Here is a 14,973-nt window from a genome sequence, read left to right as displayed (position 1 = left end):
GCACAGGGGCCTGTAAGCTGGCTTGCAGCCAAACCCAGCCCACTACCTGTTTTTATGAGGAAAGTTTTATTGGAACACAGCCATATGCACCCATTTAAGTTTTTCTCACTATAATGGCAAAGTTGAGTAGCAGTGATAGAGATTGAATGGCCCACAAAATCTAAATTATTCACAGTCTAGCTTTTTCAGAAAGGTTTGCCAAACCCTGTTACAGAAGAAAAGCAATATGCCAATGAGTACCAGAAAACATGTGTTTGATATTTGTATATGAGAGGCCTTAAGAATTAAGAAACATGCCAAAGAAAAGAGTTAGTAAATGATGTAATGCAGATTCAAAGCACAGGTAACTTCCACACTGCACTCTCTCTTCTGTCTCCAATGTATGTTTCCAGTCTCAACCCTAAATATACTTATATTTGTGGAGTCCTTTATTGATAGCCTATTGGGACAGGCAGGAAATATCGAGAAAACTAAAGAGTTGGTTTTCAACTATTACTCAAAATAGGCTAAACCCAGATGCTGCTCTGCCATTGGGTTGAAAAGAACATGTTTAGAGGAAATCATGTCATTCTTAATCATAGCCCCTCCCACTCTAATAGTCTTCACATCTAAGCATCATCTCAAAATGGAAATGAGGGGACTGAGATCATAGAAGATTTTAGACTTTGAGGACATACATTCCTAAAAAAACCAAAACACTGGGGCTGGCCCCGTGGCCGAGTGGTTAAGTTCTCGCGCTCCACTGCAGGCGGCCCAGTGTTTCGTTGGTTCGAATCCTGGGCGCGAACATGGCACTGCTCATCAGACCACGCTGAGGCAGCATCCCACGTGCCACAACTAGAAGGACCCACAACGAAATATACAACTATGTACCGGGGGGCTTTGGGGAGAAAAAGGAGAAAAATAAAATCTTTAAAAAAAATTTAAAAAAAAAAGAAAAAAAAAAAAAAACACTAGGACTACAGAAACCCAGTCTACACTGCTTGGAAAAACTAACTTGATCATAGCCCTGATGTGCCACTCTGCCATCAATTCAAGTCTTGCAGCAGTCCAGGTCAGGTGCCGTCTTTAGCTTCTGATGGCCTGCTCTGAGGTGGGCTCGTATCACTGTAATCCCAACAGATCAAGGATATTGATCTAATTTTAGCATTTTTGAGTGACTGTTTGTAGCAGGATCAGTAATGAGTATTCTCCTTGCATTTCTTCATTAAAATAGGAAATCTATAAGGTCTGTATTGTCACTATTTTATGGATAAGAGAATTGAGGCGTATATAATATACTTACCTAGAGTCATGCAGTAAAATAAGTGTTAAGCAAGGGTTCAAACCCAGATCAATCTTATTCTAGGTCTTGAGCTCTTAAGCCTACACAATTCTGTGAACTGGTTTTCAAAAATGTGGAAGGCACTGAAGAAATATTGAAGACTTTTTAAATGTCAATTTGTTTGGTAAAGATATGCCTTATCTTTATCCTAACAATAAAGAAACTTAACATGAATTAAATTCCAACCTTAATGTTGATCTGTATTTAAGATTTAAATTTACTTTAGAAACAAGTTCTTGGAATATATAGAGAAAAAGCTGAAATAGTAACAATTTCTGGGATTATTGTACTGTTTGATATGTGGATTTTTAAATTAAATGATTTAATTGTATACTTATTTTGTTTTTAAATTAAATGATTTAATTGTATACTTATTTTGTTTTGCATTAATAGCAAGTTATCAAAGTATTTTAGTTTATCTTTTTTATTGCTATTATATGTTCTAAATAGTTGCTGATTATGTATATGAGATCTCTGTGTATACTTTCCTGAATTCTTACATTGTTTGTGGTAGTTTTTAAATTGACTTTGTGATATTTTACAGCAATATTCTCAGATAATTCATAAAGTTTGATAATGTTACTTTCTTCTTTCCAATATTTGGATCTTTAGTTTGTTTTTCGTTTTTCTTGATCTAATGCATTATACAGAACAAGGAAGGCATTTTTATGTCAAAGAAAATACTTTTATTTTGTTTTCGTATGTGGTATCTTGGACTGAGAGTCAGGAGGGTTTATTCTAATCCTTTTCCTGCCGCTAGTGGTTGCATGATCTTAGATGTGCCATTTCATCTCTTGGACTATTCTTATTGGTAATCCCACAGCATTTTGTGCTCTTGCACAAATCTCATGTCTTTGTTGGATTACAAATTCTTTGAAAGAAGCTATTAAATTCATCATTTTCCCTTTAGCACTTTACATAGTGCTTAGTACACAGTAGATATTTAAAATATTTAATTTATTAATTAGTTTATTGATGCTACATATAGTGAGTACTTATTTGGTGCCACATATTAAACTCGAAACCATAGAAAACAAATAGATCGTTGTCCAAATTATTCCCCCCAAAGGAGGTTAAACGTGCTTAAGTCAAAGACACAGTGAAAATATGATAATGGAGAAGAGTCTCTCATTTTGATAGGTACGATGGAGGTGGAATGATTGACTTTAGTATGGCAAGTGATTGAGAACATGGACTCTGGAGTCAAAAGGCTATGGTTTGTATTCAAATAAATCCCAGTCTGCCAATTACTGGCCTAGATCTAGGCAAGGTGTTTATTCTTGCCAAACCTCAGTTTTACAATGTATGGTATAGTCATACTAATTGTTTCTACCTCATAGAATTAAATGAATTGACGGCTATGAATAATTAAGATAATGCCTTGCATATCACAAGCGTTCACAGAAGGGAAAACAAGAGGCAACCTAACTTGAATTATTAAGACTATGAAATTTGAAGTGTTATTGTTCATGTTTATTTCTCTAGTAAATGACACCTATGAGGTTGGAGAACTAAATGATATCAACATTACAACTCCATCACAGCCTAGCTGGCATCTCAGAAACCTCAATGCAGCTACCAAGTACAAATTCTACTTGAGGGCTTGCACCTCAAAGGGCTGTGGAAAACCAATCACTGAGGAAAGTACCACACTAGGAGAAGGGAGTAAGTACCAGAGGCTTCTGCATGCAGTTTTTTAAACAACTACACTGAAAAGAATGTTCTACGTTTGTCATTGTAAATTAGAAATGATTGCGATCTCAATCTGTCTGACCTTTTGTTTTTCACTGACATATATACAGAATTTATTTATCTTGTTTGTAAAGTTCACATTGACTCAATTTATGGATTTCTATGTAACAGCATCAAACTATAGCCTTGGTGTATTTAAGGTCAGGAACTATAATTTTACTTAATCAAAATAGGGGGACATAAGGTCATAAAGTTATTCATAAGGTTAGTAGAGGGATATTTTTCTTTTGGAAATGTTTCCAAACAGAAAAATATATGTCTCTTGCCCTCATAGACGTTTTGCAACACTAATCTAATACATTTCACTTCTGTGTCTTGACTCATATATACATTGAATCATGCATCAATTTTATTTTACTGTCTACTGGTTGATGCCAAATAACTGCCTTGAAAGCAGCCCGTAAATCTGTAGTTTCATTTGGAAAATCCTCCTAATTCAATTGCACTTTTCTATTTTTTTTCCAACTCAGAACTATTTCCTTTACCAAATTATTTCTCCAGTTATGATTTTATCATTGTTTCTGCTAAGCTTTCTGTGATATCAACAGGGCATCAGGAAAGAAATAAGAAGGTGGAGTAAGAAAGGGAAATGAATCACAGGAAATCCAAATTTTAGATTAGAAAAAAGGTAGAATCAATGGGAAAAGAGAAAATAGTAATGAAGAAAATTAAATTGCCATTTATAAAAGATCTACATTAAAATATGTTCAAGTTTGCGAATCACTGGAAATCAACGTGTTTGTGTGAATGGTTATGCTCTGATCTTTATTGTCAGTTTAGTTGTTTCTCCCTCTTATTATTCTTGCTGCATCTAGATAACGAAGGGCTTATGTTTTCCTCAGATGCCCCACATACTCAAAACTCTCTTTTATGGGAAAAGTATATATATTCACATAATTTCTCCCAAGAGACCCACAAATTATTTCCAAGGATGAATTACACACCAAGTGAAGTGAGGAACTCATTTACCTACTCATAAAAGTTAGATTTAAAAATGATGTTTGAAAACTTTCTGGTAACTAAAAGGATCTTATTTCTCAAGTGTTCAAACTGGCGTTGAGAGTTCATTACAAAGAAAAGAAGTCAGAATAGTAGTAATCTAAATATGCAACTTCTGTATTTTTAAAAACAGGGTTTGAAGGCATGGAGAGGGTTTCTGTTTCGTTAGAACTATGACTATAATATGCGTGAGAAATGCTAATCCCATTCTTGCAGATTTGCAGCATGTGAGAAAAAAATATTCTCAAAATGGCCTACACAATTTTGTAGTAGTTACACATTCTAATATATGTCGAAATATTTGGAAAATTTGGGCTTGATTGTGTTCATGAAACAATTCAAAAATTGCTTTTAGAGGATGGAAAATGCTGTTGATATGATTTTATAAATGATGCTACATCTCTTCAGCCAATTAAAGATGTAACTAATGTGCTTGAGTGTCTGACAGCAAATGTCTTCACTGTCTTATGTGTCAGTAATTTGCAAATGTTTCTTACTACTATGTTTGTGCTCTTTTTCAGGAATCTGCATTTTCAGTATTCCTGCTACTGCCCCTTTCCTAGTTGACACTGATTTCTCTTCCGTAGGCATATCTTGCCATATTTACAGGAAAGAAACTGTAATCTCTTTTCCCACTGGATTTCAGCATAATCTTTGCAAAAAAGAAAAATATATATATTTCCACTGAGGAGACACATCTTGTTATCACTAAACACTCTAAAAATGATAACTTTTGGCCAAATTGGAATCTGTTTCTGTGTATCTTTCTTCTCCTTGCTTTGCCTCGATAGCACAGTTTAAGGTCATCTGACAATTATTCAGAGAATGGGATTTGCTACACAACCTTTTTTAAAATTATTTTCAGGCTGTCATTCCAATTTTCAGGTGGCTCCCATTCCATAATCTAAGATGGGGAAAAAGAGGGAGATAATCAGAAATATTCTTTTTTGTGTCATTACTGGTTTGAATAAGAAACACTTGCTTTGCTCTGTTTTTCAAAAGCTTGTTCTACTTAATGTTATACTAATACTTCTGTTTTTCAAAGTCAAAATTAATTGCATTCTGTTTCAATGGTGCTCAGTCTTAAAGGCTTTGCTCAACTAATATAAGTGGCCTGATTTCTCCCATAGTACCATTTTTTAATGAAGCCCTTTTGTTATCAGTAATTATTTGGTCAATTTCTATTCTAAAGTGAAAAGTTATAACTAAATTTTAACATGTAACATATATCCATTTAAAACAGAGTTTCAAAACCCCCAATATTCTCAACATGGAATGTATTTTATTTTCAGTATAAATTGTTAATATTTTCTGGTTAGCAAAATTATCAATAAAATTCAAAAATATTTTAGATATCTTGTTGCAAGATCAGAAATTAAATATATATTTAATTGACTCATTTTTATCTGCTGCTATGAGATTCTACAATTAATATATTGACATATTCATGTTTCTTTTTTGAAAAATGTTAATTTCTCAAACGCTTTCAAAATCTCATTGCATTTCATTTAAATGTACCTATAAACCTGCACTTTATGTACCTTAAATTTCTACCAATTTTAAATATTTAATATATGACCATATTATCCTACTATTCTATCAATATTTATGGAGAAGATCAAGGCAAAAAGAAGTAATACATAGTAAGGATTATAATGTCATATACTTCCAATTATAAGCCAAAATGGTCATATTCCTTTTTCTGCTAGATTTGTGAAAGTCCAATTGCACAAAATTACCTTGTGTGAGTTTTGAAGTCCGTGTTTGGTTTTGAACCATTCACTTGACTGGGCAGATTTATAGTACCATTTCATCAACCAGTACATCATCTTAAAAGGACATGAATTAAGTTCATTTCATTTCTTCAATTTCAGTATGTTCAAAAAGAAAATCTTGAAATGTTGATTTTCTTGATCACCTGATAATTCAAAAACTACCTGAGAAAACAAAATGCTACAAATGGCTTTTTTATTCATCTCAAATAACAATATTTTTTCACCTTTCACGTCCTGCTTTTAAATGATTAAACAATTCGTTTGATTTAACTGTGTGCATTTCTTAGGTAAAAGTATCGGGAAGATATCAGAAGGAGTAAATCTTACTCAAAAGATTCACCCCGTAGAGGTATTTGAGCCGGGAGCTGAACATGTAGTTCGTCTATTGACTAAGAATTGGGTTGATAACAATAGCATTTTTGAAGATGTAATTGACACAAGAGGGAGAGGTGAGAAACGAGATTATATTTGGGGCAGTATTAGACAGTAGATCTGTGTTCTGTAGATTATTTCATTTTACATTCTTCCTATATTAAAGATAAAAATATGGAGTCCATTAGCTATAAAAAAGAGTTTCAATTTGTTTTGGCGTAGTATTTTAAAATCATCAAAATGAAAAATGTTCTACCCAGGTCCAATTTATCCCTTACTGTTTTTACCAGAGTACTTGCCTAAAAATATCTCCTCCTGATTAACACATGTTAATAACAAAACTAAAAAGAAAACCACAACAAAATAAAAACACAGAAGCTCCATGACAACCTGCATATAACCAAGGCGGCTTGTGCTTTTGCTTGCTTGTGGCTGCTGCTGTATGTAACTTCGTCTGCCTCCACTTTCCTCTTTGGTTTTTATCCTCAGAACCAAATGCAACTTGAGAGGACCCTTTCTAAATCAAGAATGAAGGATTTATCAGTATTCTCCCCGGGAAATGTCCTTCAAATCACATTCCCTCTACGGTCGCTCAAAGGAAATTAATATTGATGCTATTTTGTATGTTTAAAAATGATGTTTAATTTTCCCCCAAGGGGCATAATCCCAGAGCCTTTCTAGCATTCACTGTGTGACTTCTCTTTGTACAACAGAATATGCTGGTTTATACGATGACATCTCCACTCAAGGCTGGTTTATTGGATTGATGTGTGCGATTGCTCTTCTCACGCTAATATTGTTAACTGTTTGCTTTGTGAAGAGGAACAAAGGTGGAAAGTACTCAGGTAAAAGTGTTTCTTTTTATGACTTTCAATTTATTAAGTAGTATTTTCTAGGAGGTGTTCTTCAGAGACTTATTTTTTTAAGTTAAGTCAAATTTACATTAGCAGATTAGATATACAGTGTACTGAAAGGAAAAGAAATCCCTATATTAACTGACCAAAGGGACTATGTGTAGTCTAGAATATTATCTCCAGATGGTAACTTGTTTTCTAGTTTCTAGTGCTTGAAATAGGCTCTAATGAGGCTATATTTCCAAGCTTCTATTTTCTATTGTAAAATATCAGAGATGTTGAGATGTTGCGAAGACATATTATGAAGTCACACTCATATATTTTCATGTCTCAAGAAGAAAGGACCTATTTAAAGATTGGCACCTGAGCCACCATCTGTTGCCAATCTTCTTTTTTGTTTTCTTTTTATTCTTCTCTCCAAAGCCTCCCAGTGCATAGCTGCATATTCTAGTTGTGAGTGTCTCTGGTTGTGGTATGTGGGACACCACCTCAGCATGGCCTGATGAGCGGTGTGGTGTCCGCACCCAGGATCCAAACCAGTGAAACCCTGGCTGCCGAAGTGGAGTGTCTGAATTTAACCACTTGGCCATGGGGCCGGCCCCATGGACCTATTTATAGTATATCTCTATACATTCATCACTCAGAGAGTTTTTGCACTAGTGCGTTCTAATAGTATTGGCTCCACTAGTCAACTTTGTTAGAGTTAACCATTGCTGGGAATGCATTTCTTATTACCATGATATATATTGGATACACTGCCTCCTGAATTAATGGTACACAAAACATAAATAAAAACCATCCTAGCTAATATAATGGTTGGCTTTAATTTTATTCAACTTTCAAATTTATTTTATCTTTTATATATATATAGTTGTTGCTATTATTATTTTTGCTTACTAGTCATGGTGTTTTTATATAGGGAGAATGATTTAGATCCTACTGCTATTAGTTTGATGATGTTCAGATTAGTGAGAAGTTCTTTACTGGCTTATGGTTCGTCCAGCAAATATTTATTGGGAGCCTATTATGTATATTGAACAGTCAAAGAAACAAACAAGAGCATAATTTATGATATTTTGTAAAATGACTTGGAAAATTTATGCAATGATAGATCTCATTTTTTTTTCCTGTGAAGACTCAATTATTATGAATTCGATTTTCAATGACTAATGAATGTTCTAGGTCATTAATTGGAAACTTTAAAAAGATATAGCATTTCCTTTTGAGTATCCCCAACAAATACTCATTTGTGAAGTGTGGCTCTAAATTCTAAAGAAGCTTTCTCAAATGGTGCTCTTAAAGGAAAAATAAGTCAGCACTTCACATTTTAGGACAACTGAGAGAATCTTCTAGATCCTTGCAAGCAGTAGTAAAAGGTGCTGCGAAGAAGGACTTTGTTTGTTTTCCTATTAAAGTGAAGCAAGAACTTCCTTGTTCTATATCCCACTATTTAGAATGTCTAATTTAAAATGTCACTACAGACCTAAATATTCTGAATATTGAGGCAATTTTGAGTAAGAGAAAGAGCAGAACAACCATAATCAACTCTTCTATTCACTTTAGCTTAGAGGCAGAGATCTGATATGAGCCTATGACATCTTCAAAAAGTTTAGGATAACAAAATGAATATTTAGTAATTTGCTCTTCATTAAGAGGCCATAACTAAATTTGACTCTTCCAGTAAGATTTATTGCCCATATAATATCAAATTGTCACATGAAAATCTACAACATTCTGTAACTCTGATGACAAATAAGGAGAACCCAGAAAATCCTTTTTCTTTTTTATTTAAGTGAAGGATAACTGATGAGTTGTAGATACAACCACAAAAAACTTGACTTAGGTGGCTGGCCCCATGGCGTGGTGCTTAAGTTCAGCACGCTCCACTTTGGTGGCCCAGGTTTGCAGGTTTGGATCCCTGGCATGGACCGACACCACTCATCATCCATGCTGTGGCAGCAACCCATATACAAAATATAAGAAGATAGGCACAGATGTCAGCTCAGGATGAATCTGCCTCAGCAAAAAAAAAAAAAAAAAAACAAGAAAAAACACCCCAACTTGATTTATTAGGATCAAAAAATTTGAGCAATACTATTCTTATTGATTATTCATCTTTCAACAGCATTGCTAATATGTCTGTAAAATTTATTTGTATTACTTTCTCCTCTATTTTTTTTAGTGAAAGAAAAGGAAGATTTGCATCCAGATCCAGAAGTTCAGTCAGTAAAAGATGAAACTTTTGGTGAATACAGGTAAACGTAATGTTCTATTTTAAAACGTATCAAAACACATATTCATCAGGTTATAAGCTTAAAAATACAAAAAGAAGTGTTTATTATTAAAATGAAGCTTATAGGACTATATTGTAATGCCCCTATAGAGAACAATTTGTAAAAATAGGGCCTACCTAAGTGATAGCAGCTGAATTTCTGTGTGCAGGCGTGGGGTTGTAACTGCAAACTAGGGAGAAGTGGTGCCAAGAAACTTTCTTGATGCTCTATGTGCTATGCAAAGGACACTATTTTTATTTAGACTGAATATCTATTTGGGGCAGCTAAAATATATGAAGTCACTCTTCAGCATGGCCATTATGAACCCAGGTTGTATTCAGTTTACATCCATAAATATATATTCTGTGCACCTACTGGGTGTACCTGCAAAGGTGAGTGAGTTACAAACCTTGTCCTCAAGACGAACCTAGTCTGCAGAGGAAAAAACTTTTCTATTCCAATAGCTGTATTTAATTAAATAGAATAAGAGAGCAAAAAAGAGAGCAACTATTTCTGCCTAGGATGGGTTTTGGAAAGGGATCATTTGAAAGAAATAAGCTAGGCTTTAAAGGATGAAAAAGATTGTTACTGTTAGCTGCTGAGCAGAGCATGACCAAATATGTGAGGATATAAAAGTGTGTCGCCATACATGGGAGAAATTGCAAGAAATCTGGTATGAGGCGGCTAGCTCTTGAGGGTGTGTTGTTCTTCCCACTCTCCTGTTGTCTCTCTCCATCTTCCCCTTTCCACCCTCTCCATTCCTTAGCTCTTCTTCTTTGGGATGCTATTGTTTTCTGTCACGTCCTCTGTATATTGCAGCCAAGAGAGCTATTGCAATTTCCAGGCTTATATGGCCTTTAGCACGCGTGAGACCAGGATCCATATCAAATAAGAGACCTGATTGGCCCAGATTGGGCCATGCCTGCATCCATTGCTATAATCAGGGATAAAGAGTACTCTGATTAGCTATCTTGCATTAACTGATATACATCTGAGCCTCATCATAGGCTCTACTTTGCTCTATACTTACCTTTCTTTCTCCTGCTTGGTAAATACTCTCTTTATGTTTTTCTATTTCTTGATAAATCACTTTAAGTTCTTTCCAGAATAAGGAGCATTAAAGAGGGAAGAAGCAAGGAAGAAAGGAAGGGAAGGAGGGAGGAAAAGAGAGAGAGAGAAAGAAAAACTTGAAACTTTACAAATTTATAAATTGTGGCTCAAATTCCACAAGGCAAGGATCACAGGGGACCAATGTCAACTGTTTGAAGACAGTTGGAAACAGTTTAAAGACTGTTTGAAAGACAGGTATTACTAGTTCAATTTTACAGGCAAGAAAACTAGGACAGTGCCTTGTCAAAAAACTAATTTCTCCATGCTCTGCTGCTTCTTTAAAGAGACAGAGAGAATCACCCCCTAAACGATTTCACCTGGCATCCCATCAGAGTTAAGATGTGTTCCATCCTCTTTCCCTAAAACTACATGTTCATCAGGAACATTATTTAGTCTCCAAGTTATCCCAGAAGACAATTTCCTGGATGTTGTGCCCTTGTATAACATGAATTCTTATCATTCCAGCTTCTGGAAATAGTTTCTTAACTACTCATTGCCTGGCCCCCAAGCCAATGCTATATCTTGCTTTTGTTTGTTGGTTTTGTTTTTGTAACTGTAGAATCCCAATTCTGGAGCCAGTTATTGTATGAGTCAGGATAGGCTGGGTAATGCTGCTGTGAAAAACAATGCCAAAATATTTTTCTTTTCATTTTTTTTATGCTTTATTGGTAAGGAAGATTGGCCCTGAGCTAACAACTGTTGCCAATCTTCCTCTTCCCCCACCCTCCCCCCCCCCCGCTGCAAAGCCCCAGTACATAGTTATAGATCCTAGTTGTAAGTCATTCTACTTCTTCTATGTGGGATGCTGCTACAGCATGGCCTGATGAGCAGTGTGTAGGTCCATGTCCAGGATCCGAACTGGCGAACCCTGGGCCGCCAAAGTGGAACAAGTAAACTTAACCACTTGGCCACAGGGCTGGCCCCCAAACTTTTTTTCTTTCTCAAGTTGTGTGTCCAATGCAGATGGCTCTGGTCATCTTGGTCACTTAGGAGTGATTGGCTGGTGGGTGAACATCCAGGGTCACCACGGCAGTGGGATAGAACATGGCAAATTGAGGACTGGCTGTAAAGTGACCCATGTCACCTTTGCTCACTTTTCTTTGGCCAAAGCAAGTCACATGCAAAGAAGTACCGTCCTACCATATTTCCAGACAGCTGAGAGCTGGACCTATTTGATGAGGAGCACTGGTGACGACCACAAATTATGAAGTGCTAATCACATTCTTATTATATTTTTTCCAAATTCTTATTTTTAAAATTGTATAAAAATCATTTAATTTGGTATATAACTTTACAGTGTGACAGTAGTCAGTACTTAAAAGAAATCTTCATCAGAAATTTAGAAAAAGGTATCATTTTATAGACATTTTACTAATTCAGAGTTGCTTTTGTTGAAGAATAAAACCCAGACCAAAAATATAGGATACTTGTAGTTTTTATGTTCTAAAAATGCCGGCTATTTTTTTTCATTTAACAAACCTGAGTTTTAAACTATATTAAAGAAAGTTCCTTTGTTATAAGAAACAGAATTTGATTGATTAACCTAAACAAAAGAGAAATTTTTGCAAGGATTCGAGGGAATGTACAGGATCAAAGGTAAAGACAGAAGATCAAAACTTGCTGACGACGAGTTCCGAAAGTTCATGAAAGCAAGGGAGACAGCGTCTGTCCTATATGTATGTTGACAGATTGAAGCTCTGCGTTTCCCACAAAGGCTCCCAATATTGAAGAGAAGCGGAAGTGTTATGAATAATAAAAATCGTTTCCCAGTTACTCACAATGACGTGAATTGGTTATGACTTTTTAAACATTTATTTGTGGAAGTGTCATTTGTGGGTTTATTTCTCCATCTTCAATGATAATGTGAATATCCTGAAAATTATGAGACCGATTAGCCCTGCTGCGTGAGGTTTGCTTTATGGCAATATCTTATCTTAGGTTTTGTTGAACTATTCTTTTTGTTTTCTAGTGACAGTGATGAAAAACCTCTCAAGGGAAGTCTTCGGTCCCTCAACAGGGATATGCAGGCAACAGAAAGTGCTGACAGCTTAGTTGAGTATGGAGAAGGCGACCATGGCCTATTCAATGAAGATGGATCATTTATTGGCGCTTATACTGGGTCTAAGGAGAAAGGATCTGTTGAAAGCAATGGCAGTTCTACAGCAACATTTCCCCTCCGAGCATAAACACAGCGCATGTAAACAACATCAGTGGTTCATACCAAGCTTCCATATTTATCTGTTCAAATGGGCTAGAACTTTCACATAGGAATAGAAATGTATTGGCAGAAGATTTCATCTAGAATTCGAACATCCTGCTATCATGTTGAGAACAATAGCGCTGCCTTGAAAAAATAAAATACCTACACTACAGACCTATGTTGTTGTTTCTGTTCAGGTGCTCAAAATGCAGAACACAAAACAAATCTTGTATTTAGTTTCACCTCAACTGAATCCAAAGTATCCACTCCCTGTCCTCCGTATTTGCCTGGTTTTACTATTCACTGTGTTTGCATAGATGTTGCTACCTTGTGGGTTTTTCATGTATGCACATGTGTATTCAGTCTCTGAGAACTGTCTTAAAAGATGGTAAGCAAACTGGTTATTTAAAATGTAAAGAGGAATATGAATGTCATATTAAAACAGTTCATTGAATATATACAGTCTAAAGTTATTTAAATTTTTAGTAGTAGAAGTCTTAGGCGAACAATCAACTAGTATTTATTGAGCTCCTAACTATTTGCCCAGAGATGGTCATGTTTAAAGAGAATTCTAACTTTGTCAGTTTCAATAGGAATTTGTTATCTCTATCAGTTATCACATCTGCCAACATCTTTGTTTTTGTTTTTTTCTTGAACTAAATTCAGCTGCAACGGAAGCAGTGGTCAGAAGGCTATCTTATGAAAGAACAGGCACGAGGTGTCCATGATGCTGGAGTCTAATAACTGTATCTTTTAAATATCTCCATTTCTAAATTGACTGCTTTTACCTTTGTTCTATGTTTATATAATGGTATGCTTGCATATGTTTCATGAATGCATTGTACATATTATGTTAATATTTACACAATTTAAAATATAGATGTGTTTTATTTTGAAGTGAGAAGAAGAGCATTAACAGGCATGTCTGTATAGCTAGAGTTATATAGTAAGATACAATTTTTCATCATTTCAGAGCTACAACCTATAACATGAGGTTTCAAAACTGAAGATTTTGTATAAAGCATTTGGGTTTTGTTCTTATATTGCTTTTTCCAACAGTCTCAAAATAAAATGTCATATAAATATTGAGGGAGATGTTTTCATATTTTTCAAAATAAATTTTTGTTGTCAAGTGTTTTCCTACCCCAGCCCCCCAAAAGAAAAACTGTTTACAGTAGAAATTCCTATACATATGTTTGCCTATATCATATTTTAAACATCTTCAGGGGGGAGTCTTTTTCTATGTTCTCCTTCTGTCAAAGTCAGTACAAATTCAGGGAATTTATTTCCTGATGTGGGCTACTAATCCTTCTAAGATTGTACATTCAAATGGTTTAGAAACAGTATGAAGGACTGTGCATGCATGTCAGTAAAATTCAAGGTTCAACTCCTCATTTTCTGGAAGCATTTTTTTTTAACCTTACTATGAAATTCTTAATTATGCTTAACTGAAATTGACTCAGAGATTTTATTTTTTGAATTGTAGCTATGGGCATATATTGTTAATTCCTTAACTTTGATTTATGTAGCCCACTATATTTCTTGTGGACCAAAATTAGGGATGTTTATAATGGTCCATGCAATAATCCACTCGGAATATCTAATTCTCGTTTTAAACCTGTGTGTCCTCCAAAATGCATGGGAGGCAAAAGAATGTCTTATTTAAAACAATACTTCATGGGCTCAGGATTTGACCACACTCCCCAAATAAGAATTTCCAAAGAGGGAAGGCATCTTGGTCCTCACCTTCTGTGAGTATGAGGATCCACACATCCATCAGTTCACCTTGAGCTTTATCCCCATCTGATTTTTAAGGCACATCTTTTCTGGAGGAGGCATCATCAGGTTTTGACTTATCTGGGAGGAATTTCTGGTACTCAGCTACTGATGAGGCCCAGGGTGGGACTTATGAGTTTAGTTCTACCATTATTCTAGTTCTTTTCTTTGCCATTAGCCAAAAAGATTTTAAGAGAATCATGTAGGTTGGAGGTAATCTGAAAAAAGCATTAGAAGTAGATTTTTTAAAGACTTAACAACTTTAAGTTAGAAGTTCACACAAATAATGAAATGTTTTCTTTGCCTAGATCTTAAAGTTCTCCTTTAGTTGAGCAATAAGACTGTTCCTGCTTATATTTTCTGAATGGCCAAAACTTATGGATATGAAAAATGAGGTTGCATTATGACTTCCTTTTGCTATCACTCTCTATTACCTTTTCTCGATACCATTTGGCTTCTACTGGGAATCTTCAGCACAGAAGGAATAGGTCCCTGACTGACTTTCTCTAGTCTACTGTCAATATTATTTTAATGTCAT

The 14,973-nt window shown here is 35.2% G+C and overlaps 1 protein-coding gene across 21 annotated transcripts in view; it reads left to right on the top strand.

The window, feature by feature from the left end:
* CHL1 (cell adhesion molecule L1 like) overlaps positions 1–13,744 on the top strand; it is a 210,427-nt gene extending 196,683 nt beyond the window's left edge. For 12 of the 21 annotated variants that reach the window (XM_070492626.1, XM_070492621.1, XM_070492620.1 and 9 more), the window contains 5 exons: positions 2,810–2,989; positions 6,138–6,299; positions 6,936–7,067; positions 9,259–9,331; positions 12,429–13,744. In XM_070492626.1, the coding sequence (XP_070348727.1) occupies positions 2,810–2,989; positions 6,138–6,299; positions 6,936–7,067; positions 9,259–9,331; positions 12,429–12,645 (764 nt within the window). In that variant the 3' untranslated portion in view covers positions 12,646–13,744. The remainder of the gene's footprint in view (positions 1–2,809; positions 2,990–6,137; positions 6,300–6,935; positions 7,068–9,258; positions 9,332–12,428) is intronic. The other 9 variants (XM_070492632.1, XM_070492631.1, XM_070492637.1 and 6 more) reach the window with 1 other exon arrangement.
* Positions 13,745–14,973: the final 1,229 nt, after the last annotated feature.

This window comes from Equus asinus, chromosome 21 (genome assembly GCF_041296235.1).
Source record: "Equus asinus isolate D_3611 breed Donkey chromosome 21, EquAss-T2T_v2, whole genome shotgun sequence".
NCBI lineage: Eukaryota > Metazoa > Chordata > Mammalia > Perissodactyla > Equidae > Equus > Equus asinus.
This window is presented reverse-complemented; position numbering and strand designations above follow the sequence as displayed.